The sequence below is a fragment of the Lampetra planeri genome, chromosome 31, assembly GCF_965212315.1.
Source record: "Lampetra planeri chromosome 31, kcLamPlan1.2.h2, whole genome shotgun sequence".
In the NCBI taxonomy this organism is placed as follows: Eukaryota; Metazoa; Chordata; class Hyperoartia; order Petromyzontiformes; family Petromyzontidae; genus Lampetra; species Lampetra planeri.
The window spans coordinates 7,367,992-7,389,368 of NC_136137.1; the positions used below are offsets into that span (position 1 = coordinate 7,367,992).

The 21,377-nt window shown below is 54.7% G+C and overlaps 1 protein-coding gene across 15 annotated transcripts in view; it reads right to left on the reverse strand.

Moving 5' to 3' along the window:
* The window catches only part of LOC144729166 (histone-lysine N-methyltransferase 2C-like), a 161,118-nt gene that overhangs the window by 9,221 nt on the left and 130,520 nt on the right, over positions 1–21,377 (reverse strand). For 12 of the 15 annotated variants that reach the window (XM_078609174.1, XM_078609183.1, XM_078609184.1 and 9 more), the window contains 14 exons: positions 17,459–21,037; positions 16,566–16,775; positions 15,961–16,125; positions 15,044–15,182; positions 14,532–14,697; positions 13,640–13,848; positions 12,416–12,573; positions 12,007–12,199; positions 10,745–10,905; positions 8,381–8,479; positions 6,578–7,593; positions 4,437–4,684; positions 3,219–3,355; positions 335–465 (listed from right to left, as the gene is read on the reverse strand). In XM_078609174.1, coding sequence (XP_078465300.1) covers positions 335–465; positions 3,219–3,355; positions 4,437–4,684; positions 6,578–7,593; positions 8,381–8,479; positions 10,745–10,905; positions 12,007–12,199; positions 12,416–12,573; positions 13,640–13,848; positions 14,532–14,697; positions 15,044–15,182; positions 15,961–16,125; positions 16,566–16,775; positions 17,459–21,037 — 6,611 coding nt within the window. The remainder of the gene's footprint in view (positions 1–334; positions 466–3,218; positions 3,356–4,436; positions 4,685–6,577; positions 7,594–8,380; positions 8,480–10,744; positions 10,906–12,006; positions 12,200–12,415; positions 12,574–13,639; positions 13,849–14,531; positions 14,698–15,043; positions 15,183–15,960; positions 16,126–16,565; positions 16,776–17,458; positions 21,038–21,377) is intronic. The other 3 variants (XM_078609176.1, XM_078609186.1, XM_078609185.1) reach the window with 3 other exon arrangements.

Sequence of the window (21,377 nt, forward strand, 5' to 3'; positions counted from 1 at the left end):
TTACTAGGGCAAAGGGTCCCCCCCCCCTCCCCCCGTGGCTAAAAGTTCATCAATCCAGACGAACTAAAAAAACAATGGGCTCGTGGGTCTCCAGTCCCTAAGTCTTGAAACCAAACATCAAGATAGCGAGTCCAAAACTTGGTCTTGCTGGAGATGAATCTCAAACCCGGGAGAGCAGAACTGAAACGTGCACCAATATCAATATTTTTTTTATCGAGGGCAATAACGGCACGTGAAATAACGATCGATTAATTGATTAATTAAAGCGTCCCCCTGGGGAAAGGGGGTTTGCGTGGCTTGAGAGTAATGCGGCCGTGCCGTGCGTCTGCCGTACCTCTTGGTGTGGGCGCGCAGGCGAGGCTCCGTGCGGGCGCAGCCCGACAGGTTGATGGCCACTGGCAGCGCCAGCACGGGGTTGCGGCCGTAGCGGAACACGTAGCGCAGGCAGCACTCAGAGCCGGGCAGCTGGGAATCATGCATGGCAACGGACAGCAAAGATAACTCATTATTATCATTATTAATCGTACACAGATGCGCGCGGACCACATGAGACTGAGATCACCTCTACTAGCCTGGCCCTATAGACACACACGCACACGCAAACCTATAGACACACACACACGTAAACCTATAGACACACACACACACACACGCAAACCTATAGACACACACACACACACACGTAAACCTATAGACACACACACACACGTAAACCTATAGACACACACACACACGTAAACCTATAGACACACACACACACACGTAAACCTATAGACACACACACACACACGTAAACCTATAGACACACACACACACACGTAAACCTATAGACACACACACACACACACGTAAACCTATAGACACACACACACACACACGTAAACCTATAGACACACACACACACACACGTAAACCTATAGACACACACACACACGTAAACCTATAGACACACACACACACACGTAAACCTATAGACACACACACACACACACGTAAACCTATAGACACACACACACACACACGTAAACCTATAGACACACACACACACACGTAAACCTATAGACACACACACACGTAAACCTATAGACACACACACACACACACGTAAACCTATAGACACACACACACACGTAAACCTATAGACACACACACACACACGTAAACCTATAGACACACACACACACACACGTAAACCTATAGACACACACACACACACACGTAAACCTATAGACACACACACACACACGTAAACCTATAGACACACACACACACACGTAAACCTATAGACACACACACACACGTAAACCTATAGACACACACACACACACACGTAAACCTATAGACACACACACACGTAAACCTATAGACACACACACACACGTAAACCTATAGACACACACACACACACGTAAACCTATAGACACACACACACACACGTAAACCTATAGACACACACACACGTAAACCTATAGACACACACACACACACACGTAAACCTATAGACACACACACACGTAAACCTATAGACACACACACACACACGTAAACCTATAGACACACACACACACACGTAAACCTATAGACACACACACACGTAAACCTATAGACACACACACACACACGTAAACCTATAGACACACACACGTAAACCTATAGACACACACACACACACGTAAACCTATAGACACACACACACACGTAAACCTATAGACACACACACACACACACGTAAACCTATAGACACACACACACACACACGTAAACCTATAGACACACACACACACGTAAACCTATAGACACACACACACACACGTAAACCTATAGACACACACACACACGTAAACCTATAGACACACACACACACGTAAACCTATAGACACACACACACACACGTAAACCTATAGACACACACACACACGTAAACCTATAGACACACACACACACACACGTAAACCTATAGACACACACACACACACACGTAAACCTATAGACACACACACACACACACGTAAACCTATAGACACACACACACGTAAACCTATAGACACACACACACACACACGTAAACCTATAGACACACACACACACGTAAACCTATAGACACACACACACACACACGTAAACCTATAGACACACACACACACACACGTAAACCTATAGACACACACACACACGTAAACCTATAGACACACACACACACACACGTAAACCTATAGACACACACACACACACACGTAAACCTATAGACACACACACACACACACGTAAACCTATAGACACACACACACACACACGTAAACCTATAGACACACACACACACACGTAAACCTATAGACACACACACACACACACGTAAACCTATAGACACACACACACACGTAAACCTATAGACACACACACACACACACGTAAACCTATAGACACACACACACACACGTAAACCTATAGACACACACACACGTAAACCTATAGACACACACACACACGTAAACCTTGACACAGACTTCTCTTTTGTCGTTCATTGCTCGGGCAATTTAGAATATGGCAGCCGCCCCGATAGCCTGCCTCCCGAAGTTGGGAAACTCCCGGCAGGCAACAGTCCCACATGACGACGCGGCTGATGACGCCGATAACGTGACCAAGCCCTGCCCATCACCTTCTGTCCAGCGGCACATGAGGAAACAGAGGCTTTTTCTGTGTTATCCAATGAGTCGAGTTGACTGGTAATCAGCACTCAATTCTTCAATAATCAGATAACCCAGCTAGAATTATGAGCACTGCCTTCTCCTCTGTCTCCACTTCTTTCTGCAGAATTATGATATTTATTATGATGCTTGTTGACCCAAGAAAGCTTCAAGGAGCCATGACTCTTTTCGGGAGGGTCCTGCCAAGTTTTTGCAGGAGTGGACAATGATTGCTACGAATTTTTTTATTTGGACCCTGAGGCGGGCACATAATGGCCTACTCTTGTGAATGATGTCACGGGATGTTTAACGTTCACTGTAAATCAAACAGCGAGTATTTTTTCTGTTCAATAAACACGACGCAGTATTAACCAGGGCGGCCGATGGGACCGAACTGTGAACCTCTGCAGCGAGCGCCGTACGCGCTCCCGCTGGGCCACTGGACGGCCGCCCCCAGGCCAGCGTTTCCACATGCACACCACCGCAGCCATCCAAGGAGCTGGAAAACTCGCACGCACAGACACACACACGCACCGACTCGAGGATGCGCCGCACTGCGTGCACCGACAGCCCGAACATGTCGGCTCCGCGCACGTAATCGGGGAAGAGCTGCAGCATGTCGGCATCCTTGCGCAGACGTGCGATCGGCTCGAGGATCTTCTGCCACACGCCTGCACAGCACAGGGTGGGTGGGGCGATGGGGGACGCGAGACTCCGTTAGGGAGGTGAACCGGGGCCAGAGGGCACACAGAGTTAAAGGTGCAGACTGGGGTTGGATACCCGAGCATTTAGGACACATTGGGGTTGGAAGGCAGATGTGCGCTAGAGTGCCATGAGGCTCAGAGGAACACAAAGGTGGAGACGAATAGACTCAAGAAGACATGGGGGTTAATGTGCCATGCAGGTTAGGGGTTACACAGAAGACATGGGGAAACATGGTCAAGAGGGACGGGGAGAGTTCATATGGCTTGATGTTTAGAGGTCACGGGGGTCACAAAGACACATGGTCATTCGTCATCAAATATTGATTCGGAGGTCAGAGTGCCGAGCCGGTACTGATGAGAAGTTGGGTTCAAATCGAGCCTTCAGCTGCTTGTGATTAAAATGGGTTCATATCTTGATGGTCTCATCTTGGTCACCATTGGCCGTGCAAAAGAGAAAAACCCATATATCATACACATTCTTTTGCTTTCAATAAATTTGAGCACTGTGAATTAAGATATTGGTTTGACCGTCACGTGCCAAACGGTCAAACCATTCTCAGACGCACGGATCAACAGCTGGGGCTTATGCTCATAACATTAGAGGGCATGGCACTCGGGTGTGATGCTTATCCCAGTTGTTTTGAGCTGTGACGAGCCGATTAATTTACAAACGATTAAATGGGTGTGTGCAGGTGGCTGATTAATCTGCACGAAAAGAGCCCCGGTTGATTGGATTAACCTACAGCGTTCTTCGTGCTTCACCCAACACCCTGAATATGGCAGAAACACCCCATATTCTTGGGGAAGTCGAATAATTTTAGTGCGAGGAATTGTTGACGGCAAGTGATATTTCTACTGTTTCTACCATCTATGGGGAAACTAGGTCCCCCGATTTACGACGTCGTATAAGCGGTGGGGAAGGGGGGGGGGTGTGACGGGGGCAGGCACCGCCTGTACATGTAAATACACACTCGAGGAAATGTTAATCGCAGTAAAATTCCACTATCATTATGGGTAACGGGCTGGCCGGCTCTCTTGCTGCACGCACCTTTGGGCGAGGAGTCAGAGAGCAGCATCTCCTCGTGGCCCTGCTCGACGACGCGCACCGAGAAGAGCGGCCGCCCGCCAGCCTCCCCGATGCGGCAGTGGTAGTAGCAGCGCTTGTTGGTGTAGCGCGTGCTCCAGTAGAGGCGTGTCGCCTCGTAGCCGCACGGGAAGATAGCCGACGCGCTGTGGAAGGCTGCCGCGTGCTGGGGCAGCAGCTGCCCCACGGAGCGCAGGATCAGGCTGCCCACCCTGCACCCGCAACCGCACGCAGGATGTCAAGTACATTTTTGGTTTACATACGTGGCCGCATTCTGGCACAAAACTGCCACTCAAAGAGACATCACATTCTAAAACTCACAAGTAGAGTAAAAAATATATATTTTTTCGAAACAATGAGGAAAAAATATATACAGTTACATACGATCTACAGTGGTTCATAATACTGGTAGGAACCACCTGGTTCCACCAGCTCACAGGGGATTATTGTGTCCGTCCGTCATGCATCCAAAAATGGGAGGGGTGGGGCTGGGTGGAGAGGGGAGGGTGGGGAGGGGCTGGGTGGGGAGGGGAGGGTGGGGAGGGGCTGGGTGGGGAGGGTAGGGCGTAGGAGGGGTGGGGCTGGGTGGGGAGGGGCTGGTCACCCCGTGGTGCCCTTATAAAACTCAACGTTTAACCTACTCACGCCAGCTTGTGCCCGCCCAGTCGGCCATATTTGCGGAATACACCACGCCGCCGTTGACCCTGGCAATTGACCGAGCAACCCAATGTTTCCTACCAGCTCCCTCCGCAGGAATGTGTTGTAAAATATAAAATCTAGTTGTGGCACGCACAGGTTTTGACGAGGGGTTGGCACGAGGTGGATGGGTAGCTCATGGGTCAGAGCACGAGACCGGTTGTGAGTGAACATATGAACCTTATAGCGGGACCCCGGGGTCCCATAAGCCCCCGGCTCTCGCATAAACATTATATTATAATGTAAACAAAACCTTTGCTCTTTTTCACCAATCGGTTTGAAGGATGGTGGCAAGTGTTGTCTTGTTAAATGATGCCTTTAAAACTGTAAACTACTTACCTGCAGTACCTCTGTTTAAATACACTATTGAAACAATAATTTACACCCCTCTGTCAATCATCGCGTTTCTCAGTGTGGATTTGTGAACACACTTTGTAAACAGTACATAAAATAGTACATGTTTTTAATGCGCTGTTCATATTGTAACAAACGTTTATACCAATATTACTCTACAGAGTAGTGGGTTGCTGCTCCTCTTATCCGCATTGATACGAGCAGTATGTGGGGACTATGGCTTAACTGCAAAAAAAAACTATCTGCACAATTGCATACGGACAAGAGAAGTCTTATCAAACAGGAGGAATTAACGGTGCAACGCATCTCATCTGTTAACTATCTGCAGGTAATTGCATTGTCATAGATTGATCCTGGCTGCAGACATTGGTAGGTCACAAATAATAAGACAAGAGAGCAGTTTCACTGTATTATGCATTCCGTTATGACAAATAAAGGACTTAAGTCGTGTAGGCAGTTTGAGCAGCTTTGGATAAGCATGGAGTGCATTCGCTTGTTCAGCTCTTCTGTGCATTCGTCCTCGCTGTGCTTGGACGACATGACAACAGAATGATCCGTGCCAGGTGGGTCGTGGCGTTTATGTGCATGGTGGGACAGAGTCGCCAAATATAAATGAATTACGATTTGGACGTTAATTCGGGACCCCGTGATCCCACCATCAGGTTCATATGTTGCCCCCTCTCCAACCAGGGAATGACTCGTATCCCCAGGGAATGGAATGTTGGTGCCTCCCGGGGCTGGATTAGGCAGGGCTTAATTTCTCGGAGAATATTTTAGGGGATGTTGATAAGACTTGGGATTTAGGCGGAACGTCCTATGCATTTCCACGTGATAGGCTACTTCGTTGAGCTATCATTTGTGGCCAGGTCGCTTCTGGAAAAGAGCTACATAGCTCAGTGGGATCTCCCTGGCAAAATGAAAATATTTTAATAGTTTAGCCACGGCCACAAAAATACAAATAACGTCCCTTGCCCCCCCCCCCCACTCTGCCTTCCTTATCCTGTCCCACCCCCGACCGCCCCCCCCCCACACCGGCCCTTCAAGCCGGCGCTCACCGGAAAGTGTGTCCGTGCTCGGCACGCTGCACCAGCCCCGCGAGCTGCGCCACCTCGTCGCGCTGCACGAACACGCGTCGGAACACGGCAAAGCACGCCAGCTCCACGTCGGCGGCAGCGCCACGCAGCCGGTGAGCCGGGCACAGCACCGTCTTGTCGCGGAAGAATGTGCAGCGGGCGCGCAGCGCGCACGCGAAGTGGTACACGTTGGCGCAGCGGATGCGGTGGCAGCCGGTCGTGGCGCCACTGCGTTGGCACATCACGCAGCGCGTGGCGTTGCCGCGCCTCGCCGCCGACTCGACGTTGATGAGGGCGCCGGCCTGCGTCTCGTATACCTCCGACGACCAGAGCGCGCAGTTCAGATGCACCCACACGTCCAGGTCGAGGTTCAGGAGCCGGGCCGGCCCGTCCGTCAGCCCGTCACCCGTCTCCTGGCACAGGCAGCAGCGGCGGCGATCCCGCGGCGCCGGCGCCGGCTTGAGCGACGTGCCCAGCTTGCGCACCAGCTCGTCCATCTCCTCGTCCGTGGCGGGCTTGAAGGTGCGCCGCGGCGTCAGCAGCCTCTCCTCCCACTTGCGCCAGCGCAGCACCTTGCACCGCTTGCCGTGGGAGCGGGGGGTCTCGGCCGACGCCGGCGTCGGCCGCGTCATGCGGATCCGCGTCCGGAGCGGCGGCTTTTCCGGGTCGGTCCGTGGCGGCGGCGGCGCTGTCTTGTCCTGAGCCGGCGCCGTCGGCCCCGCAGCTGTAGATGGGGCCCAGGATGCGGATGATGACAACGACGACGGCGGAGGAGGAGGTGGAGGAGGCGGCGGAGGGGCCGGGTGGCGCTGCTGGCACGGGGCTCGGTCGGTGACGCTGCCCGGCATGTTGCGGCCGACCCCGGCGATGCCGGGCACCGGCTTTTTGGGCGACAGGGAGGTGGCGCCACTGCTGTAGTGGTGCAGGAGGACGTTGCGGGTGGCGTGCGTGGTGCCGCCCGGGCCCCGCGCGCGCTCCGCACCCAGCAGGGCACCCTGCTGTCGGGCGCAGACACGCGGTGGGGGGGGGGGGGGGTGTCACCGATAATGGTCGCGCAAAGGGTGTGCGGTGCGAGACACGTTCGGGGGGGGGGGGGGGGGGGCAATATCGCTCCACAGCAGCAGCATACGAGCGACGGGGTTCTATTCTATCAGCCACCCATCTTGGCTGCACTGCCGTAGGACCATGGCACGGTTGAGATGACACGTCACACAAGGAGTGCCGAGATGCTGAGGCGCAATGTGAAACATTCAACGCATGGGGGGCGGGGGGGTTGGGGAGGATGAAGGGGGGGGGGGGGGTCCTTGACTCCTAAAATCACATTAAACCTATTTTCGTTCCTTTTCATAATCCATGCATGAGAGTTAAAATTATGAAGTCAATTACAAAAGCTATGAGAGCGTTTATCATTCATTTCAGACCAAAATAACAGCAACAGGCCTTCTGGTTGCGGAGCCTGTCGAGGAACAGAGAAAACAAAACACGATACACGCCGTACAACACACACACACGTGCTGCGAAGAGTACTCGTGCACTGCGAGCGAACGCACGTCCGTATCCTCACGCATGACAAACAACAACGACGGCCGCAGCGGCTCGCGGCGCCACGCGGTCGCGTTCAACAAAAGCGCGCACAAGCGACACGGAGCATGACCGGGCGTTTCCCCCCCCCACAACCCCCCGCAACACCTACGATCGCCGATAAGCCACGAGCGCAAGCGGGTGGACGGGCGGGCAGGCAGGGTCTCGGCAGGGGGAGGGGGGGGCCAAGCGCTGCCGGCCTACCTTGGCTTGCAAGGCCACCGTGTACTGCATGAGGCAAGCGTTGCTGCAAAACACCTCGTCCGAGTCCTGGCTCTCTGAGCCATCGCCAGCGGCGCCGTCCTGCGCACACAAGGGGGGCACACAACGGGCACGTGTCGCCCGGTGTCGGGACGCCCCGCGTGTCCGGCCGCCGGGGGTGGGGGAGGTTGAGGGGGGCGGCGGGCACTGGGAGGTGGAAGGCGGTGATGGAATGTCGGGGTTGGCTGCAGCACTACCGAGGTGCGGTAGTGGAGGCGACAGCGAAATGTTTGTTGGCGGGGGGCGGGCGGCAGTGAAATGTTGGGAGGGCAGCACGAAGGGCATACACTGGTGGGCAGCATTGAAATGATGGTGGTGCCGAGAAGTGAGATGTAGGACAACGCCAAGACGTCGATGGGCAGCACTGATGTGTTCCATGGCTGGATGGAAACATTTGTCGGCAATACAGAGATGGTGATGGGTAGTGCTGTGATGTTGATGGGTAGTGCTGTGATGTTGATGGGCAGCATTGAGAAGCTGGTGGGCTGTTTGAGATGTTAATGGGTTGTACTGAGAATGTTCGTGGGCAATATTGGGTTGAGAGTAGCACTGAAGCCCTGGGGAGCGGCACTAATAATTGGCAGCACTGCATAGCAGGACTGAGATTAGAGTGGTACTAAGAAGAAGGATGGAGCACGAGATACGGATCAGGTCTGAGATGGTAGGAAGCGGCACATTAAGTGGTGGTGGCCGTCTTGAATAAATCGACCTAGAGGTCGATTTATGTGTTGGTGGAAAGGCAGTTTCAGCCATTTTTGATGACTGTACTTTGGCTGGATTTATGCAAAAATATAAAGAAAACAGCTTGCCTATCAACACATGAGTTTCAGCACCTGGGTGTTAAGTGGCTATTTTGTGGCCTGTGTTGAGAGGCGTCGACTTGGGCATTGTTTTGGTAGCTTTGTTCGTGGCTGTATTTTGGGCTGTATAAGGGCCCTACCCGCCTTCAGTGGGAGCTACAGCCGATGAAGTGTGAAATTCGCCAGTGCTCTCCGAGCGACGCTCAAGTAAACTAACGAGACGAGCGAGGGTTCTGTAGTAGACTGGCAGTGAGAGACAACTTTCTCACTTGTCGCTCAGCTCCTGGCTACGACTTCCACCAACTATCCTCTGCGTCTCTTAAGCGCAGCTCGAAACCATTGACCCTGACCTTGGGGGGGTGTGGGGGGGGTAGAGGAGGAGGCGGCACGACAAACAAATAAAGCGCGCACAGGACGCAAGCACGCGGCGGCGAAAAGCACACGGAAGGCGGCGGACACGCGAGACGATAGCGGGCGGGCTACGATGATGCGGGCGGAATCGAATGGACACGGGGACGCACGCCGATGGAGTCGGGGCACGGCGAGCGACTGCCCCACCGCCAGTGAGAGACACAGTGAGAGAGAGCGCCGTATTTGAGACACTCTGTCCACGTGCCGGGATGCTGTCGTCGCACGGACAAAGCCCCACGCTCGCAGACACCGCTTCAGTCCCTGCGTCTCTGCAAACCGTCGCGGTCAACTTACCGCCCCTGCAGACAACGCAAACTCAGCCCAGCAGCACTCACCTTGAGCAGCCTTGACTGCCAACTCAACTACACGGAGGGGCAGCTCCCTCCAAAGATCAATGAGGGAAAAGGCTGGGTTTGTCAGGGGTTAGGGTAATGATGATGTAATTGTTACGATTAGTGTCATGACCAAGTTGTTAGAATTATGGTGAGAGCTCGATATGATAAGGCATGGGTTGGTTGGGATAGGGTAAGGTTAAGTGTTGAGATTATTGTAAGAGTTAAGTTTCGGAATAAATTATGAGCGTCAAGCATAGGTTGATATATTTATTTTGGTTAATGGATTCGTATTGTTTGGGTAAGAAACAGGGCTAGATTGCGAAGAATAAGTAGGCCAAGTTCTCGAATGGTTAAGGCTATGGCAAAGCTTGTTTGGGATAGCGTCAGGGTTATGTTGTTCAGCTTAGAAGCCAGTGAAAAGTTTCCACGACTTAAAACTAAGGGTTAAGATTACGTTTCATCATCGTCATGCGGGGAAATAAGCTAGGCTTGTTGAGGTTAGGGAAAGATAAGGTTTGCTCGCTCTACGGCAACGATTAAAGTTAAGGTTAATGGTAGGACGATGTCAATGACGGGGCTCAGCTTACGATTAAACAAGGGGGAATGTTTCTGCTCTACCCGGGTAGTTGTTAGGTTAAGATCAACGCTGCGTAAACCACCTCTCACGCAGCAGCTCCTTGCGCCCGCCACTTTGGCGGCGAGCAAACGGTCTAAAAGACCGATGTAACGATAACGGCCCATCTCCCGTCGACTCATCGCACCTGCCGCGTCCCGGCGAGCTCCTTGGCCGGCTTGCGCACGCCGGCGTCCATCACCGACACGTCGCAGTGGCGGCACCACTGCGGCTTGGCCCCTGCGTGCCCCGGCGTCGCTGCGGCGCCGCTGGTGGAACCGGCAATCGCCGCTTCCTCCTTCACCAACGCTGCTCATCGAAGCAAGCGCGCACGCGCGCACACACACGGTCAGCCGGTTCATTGGTAAATGGGAGGTGTATGTGCGTGTGTGGCTGTGTTGCACAGAGACAAATGATGCAGCTGAGCAGAGGATAAGAGTCCACGTGGTTTTTCTTGAATACATATTTTTAGAGCCCCGTAAAATCCACCGCTGGATGAAGGCGTCCCCATGCAGTGTTGGTGATGGGGTTGTTTAACCATACTTCGTCGTGTTGGTCAGTATGGGTTGGTGAACGGTGGGCCTAGGACTGCAGCTGATATCACTCGCCACCAATGTTAGCTGGGCTGGGTATCGAACCCGGTTCACTGGGTTCATAGGACAGTGTATTCAGCATGGCACCACTGCACCACCCTCTAAAAATGTTTAATATATGATTGATTTAATGTCTAAAAGCAGAGGGGATGGTGTGGAGTACACTAGTATATGCTGGAAATGTGTCTGTAGTCTGTGGTGCATTGTGTGTGGGGGTACACTGCACACATGCGTCACACACAAATGCGGTACATCACGCACACAAAAGTAAGTGCAATACAATAACATTAACAGCCGCCATTCAACACCGTGTGACGGTGACATCACCAGAGCACTTGTGCCAGGCTAGATGCACTTTGAGGCCATGTAACATGTCGAAGACTTGCTGGCAGGAAGTTATGGACCAACGCAGGTGTGACAGCGAGTTAACCGATTGAGACTGCAATACACTTGACCAAGACCACTGTATAGCTGGAACAGACTTTTAGGGTAAGTGCTGTTAGCGAGTATGGATGAAGGCTGGCATGACACACGAGGGGGTGGGTGGTCAGCACCACGCCATGCTGCCTTTGTCTATCAAGTGGCGATGTTTACACACCGCACCATGTAGCAATTTATGGCCGAGTTGATCTAGGGGATGCCCAGCAATGGTTCAGATGTCACTGGTCTTAGCCGTGAGCGGGAATCGATCCCGGGTCGCTATGTTCGTAGCGCAGCGCACTAACCTGCTGCGCCACTGCTCCCCCGACACAAACACACGCACACACAGACAACTACACTCATGCGTGTGGTGGTGCACGCTGCACGTGCTACTCACTGCGAGCTGGTGCCCGCGTCGCTCTGTGAACGGGGATCCCACCGCCGCCGCGGCCGGCACGCGCGTCCGGCGCCGCGTGCAGCCTCTCGAGCAGGGGGAAGGGCGGCAGAGCGGGCGAGTCGCGGATCTCGTAGCTGCTCGGCATCCTCACGCGGAGGAGCCCCGCCACGGCCGCCACCACTCCCGCGATGTCCTGACGACGGGCGGCGGCGACGACAACAACAACGTCAACAGGGCACAGGGGGACGCAGCACGGCGATTTAATGCGTCGTACGCTGCAGTCAAAACAATCGGCAAGTTTCTCGAATTCCCCTCCCCGCCTCTGTCTACCGATCAGTATGAACAGCCTACGAGCGAGTGAACTTGCGAGTGAGCGAGACCGGCGAGCGAGCGGGTTGGCGGGGCTGACCTCGGAGGCTGCGGTGGACAGCGTGAGCGTGATGGACACGGCGCTGTCGTTGCGGACGTCCCAAGGAGCCCCGGACATGGGCGCGACCCTGCCCGGCTCCTTCGAGGCGAGGGGGTCTCGCGCGGGGATACCGAGCTGGCTGGCGAGCAGCGCCACCACTGTGCAGGGAACACGGCGCAAGCAGGCAGAGCAGGGGGTCAAAGCCAGAGCGTCGCAGGCGCCGAGTCAGCGCAGCACTCCGACGGAGGTCTCGTGACAAACGGCGTGGTTCACGATTGTGCTTGATTAATTTACCCGGCAACATAACAAAAGGCGGCTTATCTACTTCCACCATCTACATTACAAAGCCTCAGTTTGAACTGCAATCGTTGCTCGGGGTACGCAATGCTACCTTCACAGCCCACACCCCGCCCCCACTCACCATGCCCCCTCCCCCTCCCCCCATGACAATATAATTACTCGTCACAGCCACCTCTGAGACACACTTGTGTGCTTTCGCTAAGTTGTCCCCACCTAAAGAAGGACGCTTGTATTGCGCCAGAAACGTCGTGATTTAATTTATTTGTATTAATTTAAAAAACATTTCCTACGTGACTTTACATAAAAAAACAAAAGTAGGATAACGATGTATTGACCGAAACGCATTTTAACGCTCGGCATACTTGTCACGGCGGTGGTGGCACTTCTGAAAAAGAAGTTAATACCTTAGTGGGCATTGCCGGGTAGGATGAGGACGATTTCGTTATATTCGTATGTTTTTGGCTGATTTGTTCGCCTTTCCTGTACACGTTGCACCGCTATGGTGTCTCTGCCTTGTTTCTTGTTTGTAACGCTCTTTGTCTTTGTGCCGTTCGCCTTTTGGCTTAAAAGAAAGCTGTCTCTGGTGTGGACCAATCAGTTTCAAAGACGATGCATATATTATCAGAACGTGCTTTTTGTTTGCATGTTCACCACAAGTACGTGTGGTTAATGCAGACAGGATTCCTTGCATAAGGATTCTGTCTTGACACCTGTTTCATTGCCAGAAAGGGTATATCTTGACTGTGCTTTCGTGACTGCAGGAATTCACGTTCTTGGGTCTTTCGGTAAAGTCACGTAGATAGGTTCAAAAAGGGTAAAACCTATTGTTATATATTCTTTACCCGCCCCCTACTGGGCATCTGTGAAAAAAGAGCTTCATAGCTCGTCGGATTCCTCCTCCAGTGTAAACAAACATTCTGGTACCGTGATTGGTGGAGCTGGGCAGGATGGGGATGACGGGCGAGAGGCCCCGCTCGGGGCTGGGCGCGCCGTCCCACAGGTGCGGGAAGCGCGACGGCTCGTCGGGTCCCAGCACGCTGTCGGGCGACGACGCCGGCACCACGCTGTCGGGCGACGACGCCCGCACCGCGCCGTCGGGCGAGTCACGGCCCTCGCGAGGCTCCGGCAGCAGCCTGGGCAGGCACGCGCACACACGCACAAAGACAAAGTTCCCCCGTTGAGCCTTTAACAGACTGTTGGGGGCAACTGCTGTCAGCGAGTAGCACCTAATGAAGGCTGGCATGGCACCAATACCTCCGATAAGCAAGGTTTGGCTATGTACGGTGAGAAAGAAGTTCAACATACATACATATGGTAGCAGTAGAAAGAGATGGGGGTTATTTTGCAGGAGGAACGGAAGCAGATTAGCAAAGATTGCTCTGTAGAGCGCGAGACTGGGCACAGGGTGACGACGGAGGCACAGAGAGGGACAGCGGCGACTGGGAGCGTAGAAGACGGGATGGGACGGGGTAGGAAGGGACGAGAACAGCAAGATAAGGTGGGGGCAAGAATCATGGAGCGAGTGAGCGAGCGAGTGAGTGAGCGAGCGAGTCATTGAGCGAGTGAGCGAGCGAGTGAGTGAGTGAGCGAGTCATTGAGCGAGTGAGCGAGCGAGTGAGTGAGTGAGCGAGTCAATGAGCGAGTGAGCGAGCGAGCGAGTGAGTGAGTGAGTGAGTGAGCGAGTCATTGAGCGAGTGAGCGAGCGAGTGAGTGATCGAGTCATTGAGTGAGTGAGCGAGTCATTGAGCGAGTGAGTGAGCGAGCGAGTGAGCGAGCGAGTCATTGCGCGAGTGAGTGAGCGAGCGGTCCGCCGTACCGGCCGTCCTCGGGGTGGCTGTGTGGCGGCGTGGGGAGCGAGGCGGGCACGTCCACGCAGTGCGGCGCCACGGCGGCGCGGGCGTCCAGCCCCGTGAGCAGCGGCGCCACGGCGCGGGACGGCGACGCCGGCGCTCCCTGGAAACGGCTCAGCTCCAGCGCAGCCGCTGATGCACGGAGAGAGACGCATGCACAACGCAGCGGTGACCGGCAACAGTGATCAGCCTTCTTTTTGTGTTCTTGTTTGTCCTTCCCCCCGCGCACCTCTGATTAGCACGGTTGGCTACCTCCGGTGCAACAAAAAGCTCAACATACATATATACATAGATTTGTACGAATCGTAGATAGGTCCATGATGCATATTAATTGTGCAATGGGTTTAACCTGTGTCAAAACGAACCTAAACCTTATTTGGTCGCTCCTGACCATTGCAAATACGAGTGAACGTGCACCCGTCAAACACAGCGGGCACACGCATGACTGCAAGTGTCCGCAAGGGGTGGGGGTCCTCACCTTCGGGACCCAGGAAGCCACCGCGCTTGGACGGAACCTCCTCGCTGGACGCGAACCCGTTGAGGAGTTTGACTCGGGTTCCGGGCGGCGGAGTCGGGGGCAGTGACAGTGGCGGAGTCGGAGGGTCACTGACGTTCTTCTGTGCGGGGAGGTGAGGGGAGGCGTGCGTGCACGCGAACACGTACGCACACACACACACATTCACGCACACACACACAAAAACACACGGGAGATCTAAAGTCCAATCTTTTCTCACCGGTGGAACGCATATTCAGGTGGTCCATGACACACGAAGGAGGTGCGGGCAGGGTTAGAAGCAGAACAATAGGGGATGAGGAGGTGGATTAACAAAGAGAGATGCAGGAGGAGTCAATGTCAAAAAAAACATTGACATTAGGTGGTGGTGGTGGAACATGAAGATGATGATGGGAGGAAGAGGTGGTGCTAGTTGATTCGAATAAATGGATCATGACAGGAGGCGAGTAGATAGAGGGTCATGGGAGGTAGAAGTGGAACAGACGAGGTGGAAAAGCAGAACAAGGGGAGAAAAGGAAAAAGAGAAATAGGGCGTTGACAGAGTGACAGGAAAGATGGCCGAAAGGTGGCGAATGGGAGAATGACAACAATAATTAACATACCGAGACCAGGACAGGACAGAAACGACAAAAGGGTTAAAAAAGTTGGACGCAGACAAATTAATACAATCAATAAATGACGTTGAGAGGAGGATACGCAAAGGACGACGAGGATGATGACGACGGGAAGGCGATCACGGCAGCACGGGCGGACCAAGGGGTAACGGTGAGTCGGACAAAGATGGTTGGACCACGATGGACGGCTGCATGAGGACGCTCGGAGGATGAAGATAAAATCATCGTCGAGCGCTTCCGCTCGCTGTCAACGGGAGCGTGCCGCACCTCGCACAGGAGCTGCGTGTAGTAGTCGGTGGCGCCTTCCAGCAGGGCGCTACCGTAGGCGCCACGCAGCTGAGTGCAGCCCCCGTTGAGGCGGCCGCTGCCGAACGGTGCGAACAGCTCGTAGTTCACCTTGATCACCGGCTCCATGAGAGGCAGCAGCGGGAGCTGTGGGCCAGAGGCAGTAACAAAACGTCCCGTGTCAGCGCCAGCCCCGCCTCGTCACCTCTAAAACCATGACGGATACGCGTTACGGGGTGGGGGACGGGGGGTACGGTTTGGGTGGGGAGGCGGTCACTTTGGCCTGGGCGTTGCTTTAGCAGTCCAGCTCCAACGTCAATTGAACGATCTGCCGAAAACTAGCTGTCAGTGAAGCGGATAATGTAGATAAACATATGTGACGTCCATCTACAAGCGATTCAGCTGAGTCCTGCCAAGCTACGCAAACTGAAACACACAGGCGTGGAGCCGGCTTTATAGCCACACTGGCGACACAATTCAAGAAATACTTCAATGCAACGAGCAATTATTCAAGCATCGCTATTCGCTGGGTTGGTGGGTCATGGAAAGGGGCTGTCCGGGGTTCGGCGTGGTGGCGCGGCCGGCACCTGCTGCAGCTGCCGGATGATGGCATCTTTGCCGATGCCGATGTCCTTGTGGTCGTCCTCGGTCTTCTTGCGCTTGCGGATGGGCGAGTCGGCGCCCCGGTGCCCAATGCGCTTCCCCTTCAGCTCCAGCTGCCTCTTGGCGGCGTCGCAGTCGGTGCCCCCGGCGCCACCCATCTTCACGTTGAGGTGGACCCCGCCGGTGACGGACGCCTGCGGAGCACGCGGACCGGGTCGTACCAAAGACAAAAGATTCCCCCCCATATAGCCTGCAACAGACTGTTGGGGCAAGTGCTGTTAGCGAGCGCCTATGAAGGCCGACACAGCACACGAGGGGGTGGGTAGCCAGCACCATGCACGGCCGCCTTTGTCTCCCAGGTGGCAATGGTTACACACCAGGTCCTCATTTGAGGCTGAGTTTAACTGGGGAGGCCCAGGACCGGTTCATATAATCGTCACTGGTGATGGCCGTGAGCGGGAATTGAACTCGGGTCGCTGGGTTGGTGGCGCGGCGTGCTGTTACAATACCGCTCCCCACTGGGGGAGTGCAAATGTCAGACATGGGGTCAATTATATGAAAATTACAAAAGCATTGTAAGTCGAAGTTACTATTTACATTGTAATTGCAACACATCGCATATGGGATAATTACCATTGTATGTGGAAGGAGGGGTAGTTACTAATTACGTGTGCGGGCACTTGCCGTGTATTCTTGTGTGCGCGCGTGACCGTGTGAATATTTCTAATGCGTGAGAATGCGATGCATGACATTTTCAGGTGGCACGAAGGCACCAACTCTCACCCCTTCCCAACATGCCCCACCCGCCCCCCCCCCCCCCATTTATAGGACAGCATTTACACACACCGCGGATTCTGACACGAATCGTGAATCTCACCTCGACGTATCTGGGCATGGCGCACATCTGCTGCTGAGCCTGCGACATCACGTGCTCCTTGTCTTCGGTGCCCAGGCTGGCCTGAGCCGACACCAGCGCGGGATTCCTCGTCTGCAGCAGCTTCTTGAGCAGCTGGTGGCCCAGGTCCACCCGGGGGTTCTGCGTAAGAGCGCCGTCCGGCCCAGACCCGTGCGAGTTGGCCAGCCCGCCCGGGCCCATCAACGCAACCCCTCCTCCGTCGGCACCGTCGTAGCACTGCGCGGCGCCGCCCACCATCGCCCCCGCCGCCGGCACCTCCGTCTTGACGGTCCCACCCTTGAGCAAGTACGCGCCGCCGCCATCCAGGCTCGGGCGACGGACGCCGTCGGCCGACGCCGTCTCGCCCGCCCTGTACTGTGTCGCCGTCCGGTCGAACTCCTTCCTGCCCTCCCATGGCGACTGCAGGTCTGGGCGCGTCGGCGTCGACGGGACGCTGGAGAAGTGCAGCTCCGGCAGCTCGGAGACCGGCGTCGAGGGCTCCGTCGCCGGGTCGCCGCCGCCCGCCGTCTTCTTGCGGACCTTCCGCTTCTTGCCCTTCTCGTCGGGGATCATGTCCGAGTAGAGCTGGATGAGCGGCGAGACTGCCCCGGCGTACACGGGCGACAGCTGGTGCATCCTTGGCTTGCCGTCAAAGGGGGTGAACGCGGCGGCAGACTGCGGCGCCGCTCCCGAAGGGGACGTCTGCCGCATTTGCGGCGGTGTCGGTCCAGGCATCAGCCCCATGCTGCCGGCTCCGGGGTTTCCAGAAGCGTCACCGGCGGTTGCGGATGCCTGAGCCGGATCCTGAGCGTACGATGGATTGTGCGAGGGCGACATCATGAAGTCCAATTTACGAAGGTGCCCAGGCTGTTGCTGCTGCTGATGTTGCTGTTGCTGCTGCTGCAGAGAAAACGTCTGCACCTGCATTGTTTGGTGAGGCATTACCAAGGCGTTCGCCGGTGCTGGTCCCACCATTCTCTGCCTGCCAAAGTTCTGCTGCATGAGCTGCGCGTTGGAATCCTGGAAGCCCTCGGGCATCTGTGGCGAGGCTGACGTGGGCTGGCCCGGCGCATCGCCGCTCACTCCCAGCGGCGCCGGCTGGCCCAGCTGTTGTTGCTGCTGCACGTTACCGCCACCACCGCTGTTCGGTAGCCTCATCCTCAGGAAGACAAAGGGGCGGTTTGGCCCAGCACCTTGCGCCGTGGTCCACGTGAGCGGCACGTGCGTGCTGCTCTGCTGCGGCACTGCTGGCGCTCCCTGCTGCTGTTGATGCTGCTGCATCATAGGTAGTCCCATCCGCTGCCTGGGCTGTGTCATCATGGCAATACGTATTTGCTGCTGCTGCTGCTGTTGGGGGAGCATGGCAAGGTTTTGCTGTGACGGAGAAGCCATGGTCAGCCTCTGCTGCTGCTGCTGCGTCTGGTGCATCATGACAACACCTGCTTGCTGCTGGTGCATCATGGCCGATCCGTGATGGCCCTGGGGCATTGCCGCCTGTGCCTGCTGCATCATGGGAACTCCTTGCTGCTGCTGCAGCTGCTGCTGTTGCTGTGCTTGCTGCATCATGGGGAACCTCTGCTGCTGGCTCTGCTGCATGGCGGAAGCACCTTGTTGCTGCGGGTGATGCATCATCATGGAAGGGTGTGTCTGACTTTGCTGCTGCTGCTGCTGCTGTTGTTGCTGCTGCACCTGGTGAATCATAGAAAACCTTTGTTGCTGCTGCTGCTGCATCAAGGAAGCTGCCTGTTGCTGCTGTGCCTGATGCATCATGGGAAACCTCTGTTGACCCTGCTGCATTACGGCCATTCCTTGATGTTGACCCTGCTGCATCACGGTCGCCCCTTGCGGCTGTCCCTGATGCATCGCGGGAACTCCTTGCTGCTGACCAGGATGCATTGCGGGCATCCCCTGGTGCTGCACCTGATGCATCATGGGAGTATCAAGCTGCTTAACCTGGTGCATTGTTGACATGCCTGGCCGTTGGACCTGGGGGGGCATCATATGAATTCCTTGCTGCAAAACGGGAGCCCTTTGCTGCAGATTCTGATGCATCATACTGGCCGTTTGCTGCGGATGACCCTGCTGCATTGTGGTAGCTACTTGGTTATGCTGCGGCAACGCCGGCACAGATTGCTGCTGTTGCTGCTGCTGCTGTTGAGGCTGAATCATCATGGGAGACCTCTGTACCTGCTGATTCTGATGCAACGTCAGCAAGTCCTGATGCCGCTGGGCTTGGTGCATCATGGGAGGGCCCTGGTTGTGTTGAGCCTGCTGCATCATGGGTAGCACAGAGTTCTGCTGTTGAGCAGTAACAGAGGAATTCTGGTGTTGCTGTTGTGCCTGATGCATCATGGGAGAGCCTTGCGGCGTCTGATTCTGATGCATAGTGGAGGCGCCTTGGTTGTGCGGTGGGATTGTCTGCGGCACTTGATGCTGCTGCTGCTGTTGGCTCTGAGCCTGATGCATCATGGGAGTGGCTGGTTGTTGACCCTGCTGCATTATGGAAGTACCTGGCTGTTGAGCCTGATGCATCATGGGAGTTGACTGCTGTTGAGCCTGATGCATCATGGGAGTCGATTGCTGTTGGGCCTGATGCATCATGGTAGTCGATTGCTGTTGGGCCTGGTGCATCATTGGAGTTCCTTGCTGTTGAGACTGATGCATCATGGGAGCTGATGGTTGTTGAGCCTGATGCATCATGGGAGCTGATGGTTGTTGAGCCTGATGCATCATGGGAGTTGTTTGCTGCTGAGGCTGAAGCATCATATTTCCCTGTGTGCGATTTTGGTGCATCATGGGAGTTTCTTTCTGCAAAGCCTGATGCATTGCAGGAGTGGCGGGCTGCTGCTGGCGAATTTGATGCATCTGCTGATTCTGGTGCATTATGGGAATACCTTGTTGATGATTCTGATGCACCATGGGAGACCCCTGCTGCGGACTCTGATGCATCATGGGAGAGCCCTGCTGCGGACTCTGATGCATCATGGTACTTCCCTGCTGCATCATGGGAGATCCTTGTTGCTGGTTCTGATGCATCATGGTACTTCCCTGCTGCATCATGGGTGATCCTTGCTGCTGCTGCTGACCCTGATGCATCATGGGTGATCCTTGCTGCTGCTGACCCTGATGAATCATGGGAGATCCTTGCTGCTGCTGACCCTGATGCATCATGGGTGATCCTTGCTGCTGCTGACCCTGATGAATCATGGGAGATCCTTGCTGCTGCTGACCCTGATGCATCATGGGTGATCCTTGTTGCTGCTGACCCTGATGCATCATGGGAGATCCTTGCTGCTGCTGCCCCTGATGCATCATGCCCACGACCTGTTGGGGCTGCTGCTGAAGGTGATGGTGTTGCTGCTGCTGTTGCTGCTGCGACATAACGCCGACATTGTGGGTCACGTGACCTCCAGGCAGTGCACCAACAGCGCCTGCAGGCTGAGCGTTGAAGGGCGACGCGGCCGTGTGGCTCAGCCCAGCCGCCTGTGTCCCTGTGCAGTGCTGTTGCTTTGTGCGATACTCTTCGATGAGATCCTCATGCTCCTTCTGCTGCTTCTTGACCTGCGAGAGGGCAGAAGGGAGACGTAAAAAGTCACTCGAGATAACGGCAGCGAAAACAACCGACGTTGCTGGCCTCCCCCGCTCAGAGCAACTTTACCCTGCACCCACAAATCTGGTTGAATAATCGCCAACCAAAACGAAGACGTAATCCAAAACGAAAACAACCTTTTATCCTGTGAACACGTATGCAAGGCCATGTGTCCTGGGCTCTCCAAAACTATTTACTGTATAAGCTTTGTTCTTGGCAAAAACATCAACTTTGAAGATACTTTCATAGTGATACCGCTGCAGTGGCAATGCGTTAAATAATATATAATTATATCAGAAGGGATCTTAGTAG